General features: G+C 41.0%; 8 protein-coding genes across 8 annotated transcripts; 6 read left to right on the top strand and 2 right to left on the bottom strand. All coding sequences in view use genetic code 12, as the record gives it.

Annotated features, from left to right (window-relative positions):
* Nucleotides 1-1,358: 1,358 nt before the first annotated feature.
* Nucleotides 1,359-3,463, top strand: DAL4 (allantoin permease). The gene has a single exon (XM_064917629.1). The coding sequence runs from the start codon at nucleotides 1,601-1,603 to the stop codon at nucleotides 3,392-3,394; it is 1,794 nt and encodes a 597-aa protein (XP_064773316.1). The 5' UTR covers nucleotides 1,359-1,600; the 3' UTR covers nucleotides 3,395-3,463.
* A 22-nt stretch (nucleotides 3,464-3,485) lies between these two features.
* Nucleotides 3,486-5,358, top strand: RJT20DRAFT_129965 (uncharacterized protein). Its single transcript, XM_064917628.1, has one exon. It carries the CDS (start codon nucleotides 3,771-3,773, stop codon nucleotides 5,319-5,321), a length of 1,551 nt encoding a protein of 516 aa, XP_064773315.1. The 5' UTR covers nucleotides 3,486-3,770; the 3' UTR covers nucleotides 5,322-5,358.
* A 1,703-nt stretch (nucleotides 5,359-7,061) lies between these two features.
* Nucleotides 7,062-9,704, top strand: AAP1 (Aap1p). Its single transcript, XM_064920675.1, has one exon. It carries the CDS (start codon nucleotides 7,238-7,240, stop codon nucleotides 9,206-9,208), a length of 1,971 nt encoding a protein of 656 aa, XP_064773314.1. The 5' UTR covers nucleotides 7,062-7,237; the 3' UTR covers nucleotides 9,209-9,704.
* Nucleotides 9,705-10,732: 1,028 nt separating this feature from the next.
* RJT20DRAFT_55656 (uncharacterized protein) lies at nucleotides 10,733-11,758 on the bottom strand. Its single transcript, XM_064920676.1, has one exon. It carries the CDS (start codon nucleotides 11,499-11,501, stop codon nucleotides 11,067-11,069), a length of 435 nt encoding a protein of 144 aa, XP_064773313.1. The 5' UTR covers nucleotides 11,502-11,758; the 3' UTR covers nucleotides 10,733-11,066.
* An 885-nt stretch (nucleotides 11,759-12,643) lies between these two features.
* On the top strand, nucleotides 12,644-13,498 carry RJT20DRAFT_55667 (TRAPP subunit). Its single transcript, XM_064920678.1, has one exon. The coding sequence runs from the start codon at nucleotides 12,976-12,978 to the stop codon at nucleotides 13,477-13,479; it is 504 nt and encodes a 167-aa protein (XP_064773312.1). The 5' UTR covers nucleotides 12,644-12,975; the 3' UTR covers nucleotides 13,480-13,498.
* A 330-nt stretch (nucleotides 13,499-13,828) lies between these two features.
* RJT20DRAFT_55661 (uncharacterized protein) lies at nucleotides 13,829-15,518 on the top strand. The gene has a single exon (XM_064920677.1). It carries the CDS (start codon nucleotides 13,934-13,936, stop codon nucleotides 15,431-15,433), a length of 1,500 nt encoding a protein of 499 aa, XP_064773311.1. The 5' UTR covers nucleotides 13,829-13,933; the 3' UTR covers nucleotides 15,434-15,518.
* Nucleotides 15,519-16,000: 482 nt separating this feature from the next.
* USO5 (Uso5p) lies at nucleotides 16,001-18,224 on the top strand. Its single transcript, XM_064919133.1, has one exon. The coding sequence runs from the start codon at nucleotides 16,221-16,223 to the stop codon at nucleotides 18,195-18,197; it is 1,977 nt and encodes a 658-aa protein (XP_064773310.1). The 5' UTR covers nucleotides 16,001-16,220; the 3' UTR covers nucleotides 18,198-18,224.
* Nucleotides 18,225-20,067, bottom strand: RJT20DRAFT_129961 (uncharacterized protein). Its single transcript, XM_064917627.1, has one exon. The coding sequence runs from the start codon at nucleotides 19,755-19,757 to the stop codon at nucleotides 18,282-18,284; it is 1,476 nt and encodes a 491-aa protein (XP_064773309.1). The 5' UTR covers nucleotides 19,758-20,067; the 3' UTR covers nucleotides 18,225-18,281.
* Between the last annotated feature and the right edge of the window lie 1,614 nt (nucleotides 20,068-21,681).

The following is a 21,681-nucleotide window of genomic DNA, read 5'->3' as shown; positions in this document are numbered from 1 at the left end:
TACGAAAACTCAGATTATTATCATCTCCCTATGCCACAACCGCACCCGTGTCAAACAACCACTTGGTAACACAAATTGATAACCTCTCTAGTTTTTAATAACTATTTGACCAGTCCAAATTTCATAAAATGGATCTGGAGGTGCATTATCGCTCGGTTGAGTTTTGACTATCACCGCATTAATTTGACATATGGCCGTAAATGATACCATGTCGTAGATTTAAGTAATCATTTTTCCACTTTCAGACTACAAACCCTCCAGTTGACTTCAAACTTTAATTTATACGGGCAACTATTCGGCCCGTTATTAACAATAAAACAACCGATGTGGAGAAAGATCATACAATCAAATTGACACAGGGGCCCAGGGCTGTATCGCTTCTAAAAAGTGATGTTTCTAAACCCTGAAGAAACTTCAAGTCCCTAGAAGAGCCAATTGAGCCCCTACGCGAGGAAGCTGATATGCCCGGTGGCCGATAAAGGGAATTTTTTATTTCTTCACCTCCCACATTTCACATCGATACAGTTGGTGAGTCAGGTGAAAAATTGTTCCTGAGGCGACGGAAATCCTGACAAGACAGGCGCACTCCCAGTACATTAAAAGCTGCGATAAGAGAATCCACCCCTTTCCAAAGTGGAACGGCGTCCGACGTCGACCAGAACTACTGGCTAATGAGGCTTCCATCGAGGGCTTTCGGCGAAGAATTGTGGTAGTTTTTGGATCTCGGGACTGTGAATGGTTGCGTCCTCAGCAGTGTTCTTAGATTGTGCTGCTCAGGTTCTATGCGTCCCCTATATCTATTTGGTATTACATACGAAGAGTTATTATCCAATCCTCGCATATCTTTTTCTACGCTGGGAGGCACGCCTATGATAGGGAAAAAATAATTGTCGTTCGCACCAATAGCTGCAAAGCGGAACCCGAATCGAGAAAGTTGAAGAGCAGCCGTGCATTTGTTTTTTGGACTTCAGTGTCTGAATAAAAAAAGGACTCTACAGCCATTGGTTTCTGGTATTGCTCTTCACTTAGGAACTAGACTGCTAGACTTGTTTTCTTCTCCTATGGTTGGTCTTGTATAACATCACATCCCATCCCATAGCAAAAAAGAAATCCATCCCCACAAGCAACCTTCATACCCCCCACCAACTGCATAGATAAATAATGGAATTAAACATTGGGGCTCCTGATTAGATTTCATTACGAGCCCTGGCGCTCGCTCCACTGAAAAAATATTCAGTGGCATTTTCAGTGACATATTGTGATTGCAAGCTTGCTTTTCATTATTGAAAAAGATATTGAAAAATTCCTTTATCTAGATAAGTATGACCAGGATGATCTGGGCCGAGAAATGGATGAAACTTTGTTATAAATATAAACCAAAGGCTTCGCCAGAAGGCAAGAATTTTTAACAGAAATCAATAATCAAAGAGTTGCCAATCAAGACTTGCCTACAAGGCCTTGCCAATAGCTTTCTCGCAGCCATTGGAATTTCACTATTGAACTTGGAATAAAGAGTTTTTGAGCACACGGTCTTTTCCATTCACTAAGCCAAAGTTTATACTAGAGTTGAACAAGAATCTCTATTGATAATTTCTCGAAAATGCTGCCTCAGGTTGACAAAGATAAGTCAGATAAGGTCACCGCAGTGGTCTCCGAAGTGGACCATGAAACAGACTCTTCTGTGATCAAGACAGATACCTTCTGGGAGAAGGTTATCAAAAAAATAGAGGTTCAACCAAAAGGTGACTTGACCACAGCTCAGATGTTCTTATATAACCACGATTTACGTCCAGTTGAGGAACAAAGAAGACAATGGTCATGGTTCAACTATGTGTTCTTTTGGATAGCCGATTCGTTCAATATTAATACTTGGCAAATTGCAGCTACTGGTATTCAGATGGGAGGTATGAATTGGTGGCAGACATGGATCTCTGTCTGGTTAGGATATGCTATTACAGGTATCTTTGTCTCCATTGGTGCTAGAGTTGGTATCATGTACCACATTTCCTTTCCAATTTCTGCCAGATCTTCTTTCGGTATCTATGGTTCCCTTTGGCCTATTTTCAACCGTGTCTTTATGTCTGCCGTGTGGTACGCTGTTCAGTGTTCAGTTGCTGGCCCTTGTTTTGAGGTCATGTTACGTGCTATCTTTGGACAGAATCTTGATAAGACTATGCACGATGGTATTGGTCAGCCAGACTTATCGACTTTCAAATTCCTCTGTTTCTTCTTGTTTTGGTTATTTTCCTTGCCATTCATTTGGTTCCCACCACATAAGATCAGACATTTATTCACGGTGAAAGCTGTGGTAGCACCTATTGCTGGTATCGGTTTCTTGATCTGGACTTTAGTCAAAGCAGGTGGTGGTGGTCCAGTATTACATCAACCTGCTACCGTACTGGGAAGCACATTAGGATGGGCATTTGTTGCATCCACAATGAACTCCTTGGCCAACTTTGCTACCTTAATTGTCAATGCTCCTGATTTCTCTCGTTTTGCCACGAAGCCTTCTTTCACCATGAAGTACTTGGTGTACTCCATTTCCATTCCTTTCTGTTTCTCACTTACATCCTTGATTGGTATCTTGGTCACATCGGCCTCTACAGTAATGTATGGAACTACCTACTGGTCTCCATTGGATGTTTTAGGGAGATTCTTGGATGAGTACACTCCTGGTAACAGAGCAGGTGTGTTTTTGATTGGTTTGTCATTTGCCTTAGCTCAATTAGGTACCAACATTTCTGCCAACTCACTTTCCTTTGGAACAGATGTTACTGCTTTATTACCAAGATTTATCAATATCAGAAGAGGTGGTTACCTTTGTGCAGCTATTGCACTTTGTATTTGTCCTTGGAAGTTGACATCTAGTTCCTCGAAATTTACAACCTACTTATCGGCTTATTCTGTTTTCCTTTCTTCGATTGCTGGTGTTGTTGCCTGTGACTATTTCTACGTTAGAAGGGGTTACCTTATTCTTACACACTTGTTTGCCTTATCCGACCGTGAGACTGGAGCTTACACGGCTTACAGATACAACAAGTTTGGTATCAACTGGAGAGCTTATCTTGCTTATATTGCTGGAATCTTACCTAATATCGTTGGGTTCGTGGGTGCTACTGGAACCCATCATGTTCCTGATGGAGCCACCAAGATTTACCAATTGAATTTCTTTATGGGCTTCATTTCTGCTTTCTTGGTATATGGAGCCGCCTGTCGTCTTTCACCCATTGATGGTGTTCCAGAGGTCGGAGCGTTCGAGAAGGGATGGCACGAAACTTGGGCTGATGTTGAAGACTTCGAAGAGGAATTGGTGGGGCATGTGGTTCACCAGGGCATCGAAATGGATAGTGTGGCGTATACTTCTGGAAAGTATGACAAGGCCTACGATGCTTAATTCGTTCCCACGATATTAAAACTAAATACTATTTTATTTTACTTCTATGCTAGCTTTATTTAATAATCCATATTTTTGCAACTTGAAAACCCTCTTAAATATTTTGCAGACTTGATGCTTTTTAAGACACGTTATAAAGTTTCGGTTCCGCACACGGTTGATCCGGGATTGCACTAGCAAAATAATTAGCACCTCGGTAAAGGCGCATTTGTTCCGGAAGTACTGAGAGTGCAGCGATGCCCGTAATAATAAAATGTCTAATAGATTATTGGTGTATTTCATTTGGTATTGAGTCAGGAAGTGATATACTCATATTCGATTCAGACCCACGGATCGAGTGTGGGATAAAGTAATAGTTTTCCTCCTTGCGTGAAAAATGCTAAGAACACGAGCAAGTCCGGCGAAAGTATCGTCGCAATGGATCTTAGCAAGATTTTTCACTTCAAGATCTCTGTTATGGCAGAAAACTCCGTTTGTACTTCCTCCGGACTTCAAGGAGACACGGTCTATAGTGAAGAGTATTCCCTTCTCGCAATGTTACAAAATCTGGAGAAGATCAATACGACCTAACAGATTGAAGGAATTGCAAGATGAGTTGGTAGAGTTGATGTTACCATCAGATCTTGAAGAAAACTCCGGTATCAATAGACAATCCAAGAAAGTTCAGATAGACAAAGATGGAAACTTCATAAACGAGGTCAACTTTGAGATTGTTAATGATCCTCTGTTGGACACTAAACATGTGGTATTCATTCATGGCTATGGAGCTTCACTTGGGTGTTTTGCTCGAAACTTTCAACTTATTCAAAAGCTAAAGAGTGATAAAAGCCACAATTACCTGGTACATTTCTTGGACAACATTACGTTTGGATTGTCGTCAAATCCCAGAATTGATAATGTAGAGGCAAACAAGTGGAAACTTTATAGATGTCCTACCATTAAACTCAACGATCCAGATCAACCAACAGATCCAAAGAAATTGTATAATAAGTACTATAAGTTGATAGAAGGATACGAAGTCAATGTCGAAGAATTCAAGAAATACCAAGAACACTATTCGCCAATATTGAAGGATCTTGATGATTTCTACACTTCAGCTATCGAAAAATGGAGAATTGCTTATGGTTTGGATAAGATAGACTACTTAGTTGGCCATTCCTTTGGTGCATATTGGTCCGGTTCATATGCTGTTAGATATCCTAAAAACCTCAAGAATTTGATCTTGCTTAGTCCAGTTGGAGTTGAAAGACATGTTCAGGCAGTAACAAATGATACTTTTAACGATGCCGAAGGAATTGCAAAACTCAAGCCAAGCCTAGATCCAACATCGTACAAATTCTTAACTAGAATCCCAGTTTTATCTCAAAAGCATGTATTTAATTGGTATTTCTGGCTTCCATTTGTGCCTCGCTTCCTTAGATGGTTAGGTCCTTGGGGAGTTTCACAATACTACAGAATGTGGTTAGGCAAACTACTCAAAATCAACAAGTTCATCAAGAAGCAAGGTGGAGCTGCTAATTTATTCACTAGCAATAACGATTTGGCATATGGAACGAAAAAGGAGGTATTGCTTATAATTGAGTACCTTTACAACTCGATTACGAGCGGCTCGAACAGTGATATCTACATTAAAAATCTCTTGACACCTTCGACTGTCAGTAAGTGGCCACTTTACGATAAATTCTACGCCTTCTTGCACGGCATTCACAAACCGGAATTCAATATCCACTTGTTGTATGGACAGTTTGATTTCATGAATGTCGAAGCGGGGGAGAAATTGGTAGAATTAATAGACTCCAAAACGGACAACAAAATCACTAGCTTCTACAAGGTTAGCGAGGGCGGGCACAATTTGTACATTGACAACCCGTTTGAGACGAACCAATTGATCCATGACATCATTATAGAAAGAGACCAGAAGAAGTGAGCATATAGTACATAGACTTTATTTATTTATTTATTTATTTATTAACCTAATTATTATTTATTCAGCATTCTGGAATTCGTATCATTGTTTGTATCAACTGTGATTCCATAAATTTGCTTATCTGAAGCTGAAAGCGTATGAAATAAACCGTAAGCCATTCTTCGCCATAAAGTATTAGGTCATGAGGGCGATTACTGGCATACTGGAATACTGGCATACCAGCATACCGGTATTATAGCTAAATGGGGTTATCACCTCCCTGATCCTCTGGAGACGATGCCATAGTGGAAGAATTATACTTTCGCAACAACTACTGCCATATCTCCGCCAGAAGTGCTCATAACTGCCACTTGCTTGATCCAGACGGATGGAACAAATAAGCTTTTGACCGTTAAATTACACGCAATCACATTCCAACGTCATTTTCCACTATGAAGACCTTTGACATGTGCTTGGAAGGCTCCGCTTCTTGTTCAACTGATGGTGGTGTCGAGAATGCAAAAATAAATCGTAATCGTCAATTTTGCCATTTACGAAAACTTTAATTAATGTGGGAGAAATTTCACCAGACGTGTTTTTGTTGGCGTATCTAAATTTACATTTTTCAACCCATTTTTCCAGTTCGCTCCAACATCCATGTCACTCCCCAAGGACCCCCTATTGTTGTCCTTGGTGTCCTTGGTCCCTCCCTACTACTCCAGATGCTCCCAAGGATTGTCGCTGCATCCACTTTAACTCATCCTCCTCCCCTGTAGCTGTATGCTTGACTGTCGCAATTTATCCCAAATAGGCAATAGGCGGCTCATTCACATTCCTTTGTGACGATTTTTATGTGCGGTGTTAACAATGGCCATTGATAACCATATATAGAATGCACCTATCAAATAACGGAACCCAGATGGTTTATGGGCCGTGCATGCGCCTGTACGGAGGTGATGATAAGATTTTTGGTTTTGACCCAGGCTTTTTGTCATTTGTCATTGCAATATTTTTCAGCCTCTGGTCTTGACGACAGCACAATGAATGAAAAATTTTCCTTGGATGGCATGCAGCGGGTTACAAACGAACACCATCTGAAATAAGGGAATACCCTTGGTCTATATGATGTAGAATAATCTGTGTACAAGTGGCATTGCATGGGCCCCATGCAAAGGTGATACATTTCCAGGCCTGGATCACAGCGATGTCACATTCCTCTGTGCTATGAATTGTATTTTTCAAATATTTTAAAATCCATATATATAGACCCACGTCTTCCCAGGTGTTGTCATGCAAATTTAGCCCTAATTCGTACTTCTAGTTCTCGACACAAGATCCTTCTCTATTCCAGATCCGCCTGATATCCGTTGTACATCAAAACGTCATACAAGCGATCACCTGAATTTCCACCATCCAGGATTTTTGAATCAGCTTTTCTTGGTGCTGGTGACTATCTTTCTTCCCCACTGCCCTGATCCGCTTATAATAGCACCAAATCGTCCCATTAGCGTCGCAGTGTCTACCGTCTCCTAACACCACGGTTTCTTCTACTTCTACTTCGTTCCAATTGATATTATTTATCATTATTATTACTGGCTTGCCGTTTTTGACTCGTTCTTTTCTACCTACTACCCACCAACCACTACAAACGACATATTACCATCTAATACCCACCACCCACTATAGCCACCTCACCCTAATATCCCTCCCAACTAATACCTCCTACCTCATTGCCTAACTTCTCTCACTCCTTACTCAGGCATTGCATAATACATATATAATATCTGTCCTTCCCAATTATTTTTACTGCTTTCTCAAGCACCTGCTAATAATATACAGACTGCAAAGGACGAGTTTTCGCTACCATCCATCGTTAGGGCATCACTAGAAATAGACCCGAGAATCTACTAAACAAGTTAACACTAGGGCTAGAAAAGATGGTCAGCAAGGGTCAAATGCCTTCCTTAGACATCGAATCGGGTAGAGCGTCGTCGTTCGAGACCGGCAGCATCTCAGGGACATCTGTGGCCTCGGGCCAGAGCTCAGGAAGCTATTCGGTATACTCCAGAAGTTATCATCCCCGGGACCTTTTCCACGAATTCGTGGATTCGTTCAAACCTTTTGACTACTCCACATTACCTCCGATCTACAATGTTCATACCGTACCGACTACAAGAAGCGATGACGGAGAATACCTCATTAATCACCAAACCATCACCTCAGATAAGCAACAGCTTCACCCAAACCACCCCCAATTCGACTATTCACATTTAACCGAGTTGGAAAGAGCAGCCCTCGTCACCGCTACCAGTCCTCTTTCCAAGCACTTGAAAACAAGACATTTAACCCTCATCTCGTTGGGTGCCGCTATCGGTACCGGTCTCTTCGTGGGTCTGGCGCTGTCTCTTAGTCATGCTGGACCTTTGGGAATGTTGATTGTATGGATGTTCATTGGTTCCATTACTTTCACTACCATGTCATCACTTTCAGAATTGGCAACGGCTTTTCCAGTTTCTGGAGCATTTGTAACCTTCACTACCTTGTTCGTGGATTCCTCTTGCGGTTTTGCAATTGCTTGGAACTACGCTTTGCAATGGTTGGTCACCATGCCGTTGGAACTAGTGGCTGCTTCCATGACTATTCAATACTGGACTGATAGCGTCCATCCTGCCGTATTTGTGGCGATTTTCTACGTCCTTATCGTCATTATCAATTTATTCGGTGTCAAGGGTTACGGCGAAGCCGAATCGTTATTCAGTATCATTAAAATTATTGCTGTCATTGGATTTAATATCCTAGCAATCATTCTTGTCAGTGGAGGTGTTCCCAACCAGCCATACATTGGTGGAAAATACTGGCATGGGCCCCGCGGTGGCCTTTTCAACCACGTGGAACCATTCAAGCAGTGTTGTTACATTATTGCAAACGCTTCCTTTGCTTTCGCCGGTACTGAAATCTTTGCTCTTGCAGCCGTAGAAAGTAGGCAACCTAAGAAGTCTATCAATAGTGCAAGATTGCAAATCTTCTACCGTATTCTTGTATTCTACATCTTATCCATCGTCATGATTGGATTGTTGGTTCCTTACACTGATGAACGTTTGTTGGGAAGTAATACTAAGGCAGGAAACATTGGTGTAGATATCAATACCTCGCCTTTTGTTATCGCAATCAAGAATGCTGAAATCAACGCATTACCATCGATTATGAATGTGGTCATCATTATCACAGTTGTTTCCGTTGGAAATGCAAGTGTATATGGATCATCCAGAACTTTATGTGCATTGGGTGCTTTAAGACAGGGACCACCTATTTTAAATTACATTGATCGTAAGGGCCGTCCATTAGTAGCTCTTGGAGTTCAATTTGTCTTCGGTTTACTTGGATTTTTAGTTGCAATTCCTGGCCCTACAGCAACAACTCAGATTTTTGATTGGTTGTTAAGTTTATCAGGTCTTAGTGTGTTGTTCACGTACTTGGCCATTAATGTGTGTCACTTACGTTTCCATCGTGCTTTGTCAGTACGTGCAAGGGTACCCCGTGATGAATTAGTGTATACTTCTAGCATTTGGGTCTCCTGGTATGCTATCATTGCAATCATTGCGGTTCTTGGCTTACAATTCTGGGCTGCTTTGTTTCCTCCTGGAGAGGGCAAGGCAGACTTGGATAATTTCTTCAAGATCTATTTGGGATTCCCTGTGTTAGTTGCAAGTTGGGCACTTCATAAGGTGTACGCCTTCATTTTCAAGGGAGTCCCATTAACAAAACTCTGGTTATCGTCACATGAAATTGATGTTGATACTGGAAGGAGAGATATTGATTTAGAAGTATTGAAGCAGGAGATTGCGGAAGAGAGATTGAACTTGCAGGCCAAGCCGACGTACTATAAGGTGTACAAAGTATTCTGTTAGATAGAGTGCAGAACTCATGTACTGTTCAACGTGTATAATATTATAAAAGGGAAATATAGACATAATAATAGGCATAGGAAATCATTGTAGGAGGAAGGCCCGTTGCCTCAGTTGGATTTATCTCTAATTGGGAATCTAGTGAAATGCTTCGGGCAGCTCGTTTATAGTATTGATCTTTGAATTGTTGCAGTAGCAAACTTCGAACAGCGTCCAACAGTTTAAATTATGCCTCTAGATGACTATGAAATCATCAACCTTGAAAGTTACCTACTATTGTCATACGTACTTTTAATTCGCAATCTCTATACGAACAATTGGCCCATACTTAAGGAAGCTTCAACGTGTATCTACGTTTAGAGGCACAGCAGGAACTCGTAGACTTGGATGATCAATGAGCCTTACAAAGTTTCTACGATGTTCTACGCCTTTTCTAAATGAAATAGGAGTAACCAAAGACTACTAGCAACCACTGTATTCCCATGCCCTGCGAACCAGCACAAGTCTACATTTTGCAGCATATTCCCATGCAACACAAGAATCAGGATTTGATTCTAGACTTGTTCTTAATATAGAAACCTTGGGGTGCATAAACTGACTTTCATTGCTATATCCTAACCAGACCGTGGGCTGCCTAGGGGAATGTTCTTACAGAAATCTACAAATAAACCTCTCTCATCCAGCTAAGGGGTCAATTCTTCGGTAGGCTCATCAATTGCGTCAAAGAATCAAGGAATGATACACAGACCACGAAACTATCGACATCCCTCTTAAAATCTTGGGTCGCTTCCAAATGGCTGTAAAATCCCACTCGTTCCGATTGTCGCAAAAGGAAAAAAGATTTGACAAATGCAACACGATTGCATGCATGTCCCGATCACACAGTTTTCCCGAAAACCACAACAAATTCTTCGGACTACCGGTATTAGAGGTCGGAAGTTGGATCTGGGGATTGAGTTTAATGGCACAACATTAATGGTGAAATGATGGAAGAATGACACCTTGTTGTGAAGTTGGTGGGTTCAGGAACGAACCTCCAACAGGAACGACTCCGCTTCCCCCACTCGCCACAAGTGAACTGATGTGTTTTGGAGCCTCTGATGTGGGCTCACGAAAAATGGGAATAGGGGTGCGGCAAGGGCATTTTGTGGAGGTGTTAACAGTGGAACAAAAACACACTAAGGAGCAATAGAAGTGTAAACCTCCCACAACCCACAACCCCCCAACCTTTTCACCACCCACAAAACCTAACAGAAATCCAACACGGTCGAACGGTACCAAAACGAATGACTACCTCAGAATCCATACCTCAACCATTAACTACTAGAGCAATCCGTACATACAAGCCTTGAAATCCTGGGCATCCGTAGCGGAGACTTTTATCCGGACTCCATCCCATTTCCTATGTAGGAAGTTGGGCTCAGTGGAAATTTCATTTTCTGGGGCTGGTGATTGTATGGCTGTGAAAAATTTCAGACCTTAAGGCCATTGATGCAAGGAAGCGGGTGAAGGACATGGGAAAAGGAGAAATGGCGGTTGCATGGTCACAATACAACGCGTTGGTTAGTAGATAGGAGTTGTTGACGTAATGGGCATGTACAGTGGCTAGGGTAAAATGCCTTACAGGAGTAGGATTAGTGATCCATTTTGTTTAAACGTGAAATGTATTATTAAATATTGTATTATAAACCGTAAATAAATGCAAAAGTAACCCTGAAACCCATCAAATCCGTTAAATGAAAATCCCAACCGGCTTCCCAATGAAGCGTATTCCTCTAAATTAAATTCCCTCGAATGTCAACATTCGATACTAGGGTATCAAACCCATCCTTGTTGTAATATGTTTGTGCTTGTGATATGTTTAATATGGAATACTGGGAGTAGCGTTGAAAAGCCATTTTCTGTAGTTGGATTGAATTAATTTATTGTTGTGTTGTATGATGGACGAGTCGTCGTTAGAAATGAAGTTGTCAGAACCGCTCAATGTGCTGAAGACTGGCAGTTCTGACGCTTTCCAGCAATTGTGGTCTTCTATGATGTTCTTTCTCTTGCAGATGCAACATTCGTATAATAAGGTGTAGTTGCCAGCGTCAGAGTTGTGTAAACGCAATTGTTGTGGAACCAACAACGGGGAGTCAGGTAAGGTTTGTGGAGTATTCACTTCTTGTTCGTCTTCATCGCTGATGTTGAATTCGAAAATGTCTTCATAGTTATCGGAGGAGTAATCCAAACTGAGCGATTCCTCGCTGTAAGTGTAATTGTTGTCTCCGGACTGGTAGTGAGATTCGTATGTCATTGTAAGCTGTAAGATATGCTAGTATGTTGTTTCGTTTGCTGTGCTAATTAGGCGCTAACTACTGTTATAGTGCTATAAGATATATCACTGAGATCTAATGCTTGATATAGAACAACTAACATGAATAAACTATCTTGGAAATTGTTTCTGATTTATACCTCTATGCAACAGAAAAATTTTGGTGGTTGCTGTGTAACAGTTGTGTAACTACGTTAGTCATAGTGTGGTGGTGTAACTGCGTATTCGCACCACCACCACCACCACTTTTTGGTAGTGGTTAAGCCAAGCCCACAGATTCCACAGGTGGTGGTTGTGAAATTGCTCGTGGGCACGTGACTTCTCCATATTCGGGATAGCTGTGTAACCACACTATTTAGCCATTTTTCTTCGCTGGAAAGGTCGAAAAGTCCCATTGTGGAGGTTAACGTGCTATGATTTGCGCCATTATGCGTAGAGAAGAATTTCACGGTAAGGATACTGAGGTTCAAGTTGGGGTTTTTCGTCTGTTTACATTTATTTTTTGGGACATCGGATGGCTGATGGGCACAGTGGTGGTGGTTTCAGAGTTGGTTTCGCGATGGGTCTCAGCGAGGGGCCAGCTATGTCATTGTTCTGGTCCCCAACCCTCGAAAACAAGCCGCCAACATCCTGCAATATTTTCCCATCAAACCCCTCCCCCCTTCTCATCAAGAAGTCCCTCCTAAGGATATCCCTCAGTCTAGTCCGTGGTGGATTTTGGGGATCCCTATAGAACAGTCCGATTCTTAACCGTGCGGGCTTCAATTTCCTATTCCGTAGAAGACGTTTCATATTTGCTCATGCCGATTATGCAACCAGCACGCGAGTTATGTCACGTGCTCTGACATATGCCCGAGTTATTTTCTGGAATATTACTCATAGCATCATGAAATAGTGGTTATCAACGGCTAGAACTTTCTGCCAGTCATGTAACGCAACTTTCAGTGTCATGTCGGAAAAGCATCTGTGTGGTTAAAATTTGGTTGCAACTGTGTAATCTCTACATGACTCACAGGGTTGTGACAAATCACCATAAATCACCATGGAAGCTCAACACCGTCGAAGACTTCCAAGAACCCCAAGGCCGACAGGGAAAGACTTGAGCAATTGTGGATCACTTCGTCTTGGACAAGTGTTGCAACCACGTAAACATAAGCCCCACCCATCAACCCAAAATCTACCTCTTTCAGCCTTCCCTGTGTCTTGACTCTTCCTTGCTACTACTGATGAAGTGCCGTTTCAAATGCAGGACACACATTTTTAGAAATGAAACTTTGGCTGAAGAAAATCGAAAGCTTACGAATACAGAAACAGGAGCAAGATTGATCTGAGGTTAGGAAGAGAAAGATAATCGAAGAGCACTTGTATAGTCGTCATAGCTATTGTAGAATCCACATTTTTAGAAAACACACTTATTTCATTCCTTTCATTTGCATATTTACATCGGCCATACATAATGGCTATCTATTCATTCTTCATATTTGACAGACATTGCAATTGTATTTACAACAGAGAGTTTACACATCTAGATCATACCAATGGCACCAGTGTCGGGCAAGTCAATAGGAACAATGACTCCAACACATCAAAGTTGCTATTCGGTATACTTTACTCTCTTAAAACAATCTCTTCCAAGTTAATTGATTCCGAGGAATCTGAGTCCATCATATCCAACGCGCTCAAATCATTCACCATAGGAAACTATAGAATACATTATTTGGAATCACTCACTCGCTTGAAGTTTGTTCTTGTAAGTGACAATGATATAGATAACTTGCAGACAGTGTTATGGGAATTGTACTCAAATTACTTCATACGTAATGTTGTTCAGAACAGTTTGTCTCCCGTGGAGTTCAAACAAAGTGACGATATTAAGGAAAACGAAACATCGGGCAAGATAAACAACAGCAATTTCATCAATGAGACGGACGACTTCTTACAATCGCTTCCTTTTTTTTAATTAGCACTTGCATTTAATGTACAACCTTACGACCCTGACTCACAACGGATTGCTCTTCGGCCGATCGGTTAGATCATATGTAGATACAGATGTTTTCTTATCTGTCGACAAGAACCTACATCGGTGTCCCGATACCACCATAGTTAAGAGGTAAATATAACATCCATACCGCAAAACGTCCCAAAACTTCCCAAAAAGGAAAGGTGCCGTGCAGATTCTAAAATTATTCACAGCCAGCGGCATGGGTGTTTCCGGTACGCCGTATATTTAGCAACATCCATACATTTTATGCTTAGAAGAAGATAAACCATCGAACCACAAGGAAGCCCGATGCTGGTGAAAGATGGATTATAAATAACCACGGAACTGCTGTCTGTAAATATTCAAAATCGAGATGTAGCGAACTAATTCTTCTTAATTACAATTTTGTTTGCATTTTCATTTCGTTTTTGAAATGGAGCCTCGCCCAGCTATTTTCAAGTCAGGAATACATGAAGTACTGTTGGTGACGTTAGTATGTTTGGCGCAATTTTTGACACAATCGGGCATAACCATGTCTCTTAGTACAATGAATAAAGTGTTAGACTCGTTTGCCTCCTTCTCTGGTGACAGCCAAATTGACGACTCAAAAAAGGTATGGTTCATGGGTTCATTTGCTTTAACCGTAGGAACATTTATTTTACTTAGTGGTAAGCTTGGAGACTTGTTTGGTCTTAAATTAGTATTTTGCATAGGGTGGTTCTGGGTAGCCATTTGGTCGCTCATAACTGGTTTGTCAATATATTCACATTCAATCATTTTCTTTATTATATCTCGTGCTTTTCAAGGAATTGGATTTGCATTATTACTACCATGTGGTATGGGTATTTTGGGTAGCGTCTACCAGAACGGAGATAGAAAAAACTTTGCCTTTGGAAGTCTTGGTGCTAGCGGTCCAACAGGTGCCACCATTGGAGCTATAATGGCTGCAATAATTGGCCAGAAGGCTTGGTGGCCATGGGCGTTCTGGGTTTTAGCTATTGTCAGCTTTGCTCTTGGTGTTTTGCTGATTTTTGCAATTCCTGCAAACCTAAATGCCAAGTCACATACCGCAAAAGAAGCATGGGAGCAGCTTGATGTTTGCGGTTCAATTGTTGGTATTGTAGGGCTTATCCTATTCAATTTTGTTTGGAATCAGGGTTCCGTTGTTGGATGGTCCGAGCCGTACATCATCACTTTATTAGTGGTGTCAGTACTCTTAATAGTTCTCTTCTTTTACCTCCAGTTGAACGTCGCCAAGCACCCGCTTTTGCCTAAATCGATCTTTACTATTAGGATTGGTCTCGTGTTAGCATGTGTCGGCTTGGGATGGGGCTCATTTGGTATTTGGCAATACTATTACTGGAACATTATCCTTAACTTACGTCACTACACACCAATTGAGGGCTCTCTTACTTATATTCCAATTTTTGTTTTTGGAATCATTGCTTCCTTGGTTGTATCAGTGATTATTGCACGCACCAAGCCATCATATATTATTTGCTTTGCTACTACGTGCTTCATGGTGGGTTGTATAATGTTGTCCGTTACACCTATCCATCAATCCTACTTCCAGATTACAATGGGACAAATGTTTATACTTTGCTGGGGTATGGATATGAGTTTCCCAGCTGCATCTATTCTTCTATCTGATTATTTGCCAGATTCAAATCAAGGAATGGCTGGTTCTCTTGTCGCTACTGTGGTCAACTATTCTGTTTCTCTCTTTTTGGGAATGGCGACTACCGTCGAAGTTGAAACCTTGAAGCATGCAAGTGTCCTAGAAAGTTACCATGCCGCTATTTACTTGGGTATTGGTGTCGCTGGCCTCGGTGTTCTATTCTCAGCTGTCTTCATTGTCCTTCAGCTCAATGACGGGAGTGGGACATTTTCTCCTTCTTACGACGAGAAAGAGAATGAATGGGAAAGCAGCTAGCTCTAAATACAAAGTTGGTCCTTTGGGCTTCATAGACTTATTTATTACATGTATACTAGAATAATTGCCATTAGAGGATCAAAATATATGCATTCAGTGGAAATCATTTAAGTTGAATTTTACACTGTATAGTGCTGAACCTTTTTTTTACATTTTTTGCAACAATTTCATGGAACACAGTACCATTTGCAGCAATAAACTATATATGGAGTCCCATTTATTTTCTTCATTTTTTTTCCTTTTCCTCATTCCACAGATCCTCCTAAACTATGCATATTCTTCTTTGTCCCCTACCTCACCTTCCATTTTTTTAGAAACACCACCTCCATACTACTTATACCTAATCACAACTGTACATCATCACTTCTTTCCACCCACCTGTACTCTCCACACTCACCTTTTTTCCCACCTAACAATATAATATACACTATGATTACGTCATCCCCTTTTCCAACTCAAAAAAATGCGCATTATTTGCAGTCGCTTTATATACAGGTACAATATTTTCATTTACTTTTTCTGTTTACATCTTCGGATTTAGTAAGAGAAGTCAATTTATTGATAGGTGTTTAGGCAGCTTTAGGGTGGTAAGTGAGAGTAATTGCAAAGCAAGAAGTCTCAAATTAGTAGAAGAGAGTGATAATTGGTAGTTATTACCGAAGAATCACGAAAAAAAATTAGAGAGAAGTGTCTTCCCATTAGTCTTATATTATTGGTTTTTGTATTTCGTATATTGTGTAGTATAGTGTATCATAGTGTTTCATATTTGTATCAACGGGAACCCAGAATGACGGACTTCCCACGAAAGGGTCATAACACCCTGATACCCCAGAAGAGAATCCTCAGCGATATAACAAATGATATCCCGCGGGGTTCAGCTTTCAACAAGCCCAAAAGAAGAAATCTGTTGGGATTCGAAATGGTCAGCGTGCCACAGATAGAAAAGGAATCTATGAAGATACCGATACGGCCAACCAAACCGACGAGCATACCTCCAGCGCCTCAGTTGACTAAAATGACACCACAAGAGAATATCAAACGGATGAAATCAGTCAGTGCCAGGCTAAAGTCCTCCACAATACAAGAAGGTTTACGTCGCAAAGGACCCGCTCTCAAGTATTCAGACGACTGGTCAAAAGCATTACAGGAGAAATCACAGCGTGATCTTGAGAATCAAACAACTCAATTGGACCAGGAGATAAGAGCACTTGAGCAGGAGGAGCACGAATGCAATATGGACTTGCTGGAAGCGAGACGACAGAAGAGGAAGAAGGAGAAAGACATACTAGAGGTAACAATAGAGATTGAATCAGAAGAGAGAAAAAGGGCATTTATAGAAGAGAAAGTAGTGAAAACAGTATCTGATCTGGAGCAGCTTGTTAATTTAGAACTCGAGGAGTATAAGATGAACTTAGACCATCAGCTCAATGACGTTAAATTTGAATTGGATGATGAAATTGAGAAAGCAAAAACATACCAAGATGAAGCAGTTAAAGAGGAGATAGTACAACTTCAGTCCAATATAGATACATTAAAGGATGACTTGAGATCCATCCTGGAAGAAAAGCAATCAAAATTGAAGGAAGAAATGGATAAATTAGAAGAAGAAATTCATTTGACGTTAAAGCCAAAGTTCCAAGACGAGACAGATTTAACATTTAGTCTACAGCAGAAGAAAATCGAACTAGAAAGTGCAAATAACAAGCTCACAGAGCTCCAAACACAAACTTTGGATATTGCAAACTCCAAGCTGGCACTTGAAGAGTCCATTGGCTCTATTGAATCAAATATTAATACTTTCGCAGACAGACGTGAATTACTTCTCAAGGAGTTGCAAGAGATTGAAAGGGAACTTACTTCTACAAAAGAAGTATACACGAGCAAGGAAAGCATTCTTACGAAGTCCCGCAACAAATACTTGGATGCAAGTGAGAAACTTCGGAAGCATGATGTACAGCGGAGAATCTTGGAGAATTCCATCATGGATTTCACCGGCAAAGTACGTGTCTACGTAAAAGGGGAGGGATCAAATAACGATGAATATCATTATAGCAATAAGAGTTATCAATTCAATAAAGCGCTATGTCATCTTTCCAGTCCTCAAGAAATATCAGACGAATTCTCATGCTTGGTGAAATCAATCTTATCAAATACCAACGTTACAATTGTATTCACAGGAGAGTCAGAACATAAATTAGTCACTTCATGTGTCCTTAACAGCTTCAAGAGTATTCTAGAGAAGAGATTACAGCTCCCTGACTGGCACTTCTCTTACAATTTCCGAAGCATTGGAGTTACCAGCGACAACTATTTTGATCGATTAAATTCAAACTCAAAGATTGATGTCGATTCATTTAATGAGACAATAAATCAAATTCAGTCACAGCAGATGATCATTAGTGGTGATGACTTCAACCAATTCTCGAATATTTTGCACGAATCCTGTTATGATGAGGATTCGTTTGACATAATAATCTATATTATTAACATAGACGCAAAGAAGAACGATAAGGGATTTGAAACAAATTTGGTTTTTCTTGACTTGTCAAGAGTCGAAGATCAGAGAGCGATATTGGAGGTTATCAAGAATAGGAAGACTTGCCCGAGATATCCTACATTTTCGAAGTTAATTGACTTTTTCTACCGTCAAAGTCGATGTCTATTCTTTGGCAATATCATTTCGGATGAAAGAAATTGGTCTCCCTTGTTGGACGCATTAGAAGTGATAAATTGTATGGAATCGCCATACAAACGTCATAATTAGCATGAAGTTATTTATAACAAATAATGATAATAATACATAAATAAACATTTATATAGTCTATGTAAACAGACTTCGGAAAGCATTTCACATGGTCGAAATAAGATCATGCAAGACCCATTTCAATTCATCTGTTGATCCGATATGAGCATCGGATCTTGGGATTGCGTGTTGTACATGATGGGCAGCTATAGTTTTGCCGTCAGCATCTTTCTTAACTATCGAATCAGACTCACTTTCGTGTTTAACTGATCCATTCATAAGGGGTTTGTTGGCAGTTCCATTGTGGAGAACAGAAGATCCTTCGGAGCCCGCCTGGCTGCCAACGGTGTTCACCTTGTCTCCGACCTTGAGATGGCCATCGGGATTGGATGCACCTGCGTGCGCGGCAGTGCCGTTGGAGACAGTGATTATATCAGGGCGTGGAGGGAGAACGTAGTCAACCTTCGTATCATCGTCATTTTCAAGCATTACATTAGCCAATCTATATCTTGGTCCATTAGGTTCTATTAAATGAGGGAACATTTCGAGTGTATCATACATGTCTTCGATACTCAAAGTTATGTCTTTGGAACTCAGCGGCTCCACTTCATCGAACGTTCTTTTCTTGCTATTGGTAGTTTCGGACTTGCTTGAACTGGGCTCCACTGGAATGTAGTCATTATTAGTGTACTTGTTTTTTCTATATTTGGCAACGTCTATAGCACTCTCAACAATGTTTTTAAGATGGGACTCCAATCCGAGTAGTATAACTTCTAGCACAGGAGCATTTAAGCCACCAGTTAAGCCATGTTCTCTCATTGTCATTAGGATTCGCCTGCTAAGATTGTCATATTCCGGTAATTCATAATTTTGCGTAGCGATGGGTGTGTTTATACCGTTGACCACATCTTGCTGCCATTGAACTAGATTATTAACTTGCAATTGTTGTTGTTCCTTGTCTTGGATCATGGGTATCTTCGGCAACAAAGAATGTCTAGCTAATGTGATTCCAGCACTTAGCTTACCCTTCTTGCCGCTATCTCTAGTAATGTTTTTAATTCTCCTTCTCTCCTTGATGGGCAAGCCCATGATATTCAGCTTGAGTTTTTCATACTGAGTAGATTTGACCTTGGAGGTCTTCTGAGCCTTTTTGTTCCAGAACGACGGGAAATCGTTGGCAAAGTCGGCAGGCGAGTCCTTCAAAGAGTTTGCAAAATTCAAAAGCAACAACTTGTTGTGATATTTAATCAAATTGTCCTTCAAGATCGGTTTTATGGTTTGCACAAGTTCGTTACGAGACAACCGTCCAATCAAAAACAAACTCAATGTTTCATGGTATTTCTCCCAGTCATTGCCCAATTTATTCTGGAACTCTCGTATGAGACGCTCGAGCTCTAGCCGCTTATTGTGCTTGTATTTTGCAGACACAGCAGCGGTGGCCGATCCACTGGGTGCAACTCCATTGTTGGGTGCTATATTGCCATTGGTATGGTTTGAAATGGGAGACAAGTTGTTGGCAGCGCCGGCATCTAGATTGGAGTTACTCGGGTTGATGGTCGCAGTGGACGTCTGGGATGTCATATGGACTGTTTCTATTATTTCAACTTGCTCGGTGGTTCAATTACACGCTAGAAGGTTTTTTGGCTGTGAAATTTTAGTCCACTGTGAAATATGAAATCACTATGTACAAAAAAAAGATGTCGGAAACGAGACTGTACTACTGTGAGCGTTAAGTAGTAATGTTTACAAAGAGAACAAGAAACCCGATGAAAAGCTACTTTGACGAAGCTCGAACTCACGATACTACGTCCCTGGATGTATCTCCTGTATACTCCGTCTAGATGACCGATTGATTGGGTGTAGAACGATCGATTGCTGGGATTCAGTGTCAATAATGGATGGATGGGTAGGAAGTGACAGTGAGAAGAAAATGTTCCTCTGAGTTTTTTGTGAGAGAAGGAAGTGAGGGAGGGAGTGTATGGTTGGGAGAAGTCACGTGGGTGAGGTGGGTGAGGTAGTGGGTGAGGTAGTGGGTAGTAATTTAGTAGTGGGTAGTAATTTAGTAGTGGGTAGTAATTTAGTATAGTGAAAAGTAGTGAGTAGTGGTTAGTAGTGGGTAGTTATTAGTTAGTAGTTATTAGAGAGTAGAGTGTAGTGAGTAGAGAGTAGAGTGTAGTGAGTAGAGAGCAGTGAGTAGTGAGCAGAGAGTAGTGAGCAGAGAGCAGAGAGTAGTGGTGAGTATTGGATATTGAGTAGAGTGAGAGTGAGTAGTGAGTAGTGAAAAGTAGTGAGTAGTGAGAGTGAGAGTGAATAGTAGTGAGCAGTAGAGAATAGCAGTGAGTAGTGAATAGTGAATAGTGAATAGTGAATAGTGAATAGTGAATAGTGAATAGTAAATAGTAAATAGTAAATAGTAAATAGTAAATAGTAGTGAGTAGTGAGTAGTGAGTAGTGAATTGACTGAGAAGTGAATGAGAACACAGCGAGTGGGACGAAACGAGGCGGATGGGTGAATCACAGACACAAAAAAATAGAAATACTACGCGTTTCTAGTGATAAGATGTGTTCTATTTGGTTTATAGGTTTGTGTATAGCTTTGTGTAGTAGAGGTGTGGTGTGGAATAGTGCTGCGTATTATATGATGTTGAGTGCGTACTATACGTTTCTGCGTACTATGTGTGCTATGATGTTTTCTGTGCGTGTTCACTAGTAGGCCTGCGGCAGAATGTATAACCTTAATTAAACTCTCATAATCATACACTTAATGGTGCAACACCATCCATGGAGATGAATTAGATATCTCGGGTCGAGTACAGACTTATGCTAGATTTGGTACATGTGTATGTCCTGGGTCAAGTGGTCGAAATGTGGAAAAGGCACACAAAGCCAACTCAAAAACAGTTCATGGCTTTAAACCGTTCGTTTTCTCAATTCTCACCCAAAATCGGGATCGGACCGCATCTATGGAACACTGCGACTACATCTCGAAACGACGGCAGATACGGAGTTGGCACAAGGATTTCTTGGTTGCAAAATCGTACACTCCCATGGCATGTTAAGATCGCAAGTAAGGATTACCTGACTTTACGCTAATTCCATGCTAAGGTTAATTGAAATTAAACGTAATGAAGTTCGCTCTTAACCGTTTTTGCTAACGCCGTTGTCTGACAAACCAACAAATGCTAGCAAAAAATAGAACATAACACATATTATGACACATCTTGACTCACAATATTAATTACTAAGTCCGTATTGTTCGCAAACCCCTTGCAAATCGCCACCGGGAATTAAGCACCCAGGGTTATTTCAACCCCAATTCCAGCCGTACCTTAAACAATCCCCTGGCATCCTTACTAACGGCTATAAACGCTTGAGAAAGCCTGAATTTCTTTTCACCTCAAACGTCAAAGCCCAGTCGGAATCCGCAGAAGGATATCTCCGCGCGCACACACACAAACGGACCACAAAGCACTTCTCCGGAAATAAAATGGTAATCCATTTCCCG

The sequence above is a fragment of the Scheffersomyces xylosifermentans genome, assembly GCF_036884685.1.
Source record: "Scheffersomyces xylosifermentans strain CBS 12540 chromosome Unknown RJT20scaffold_6, whole genome shotgun sequence".
Taxonomy (NCBI): Eukaryota; Fungi; Ascomycota; class Pichiomycetes; order Serinales; family Debaryomycetaceae; genus Scheffersomyces; species Scheffersomyces xylosifermentans.
Note: the sequence above shows the minus strand (reverse complement) of the source record. Positions and strands in the feature narration are given on the sequence as shown.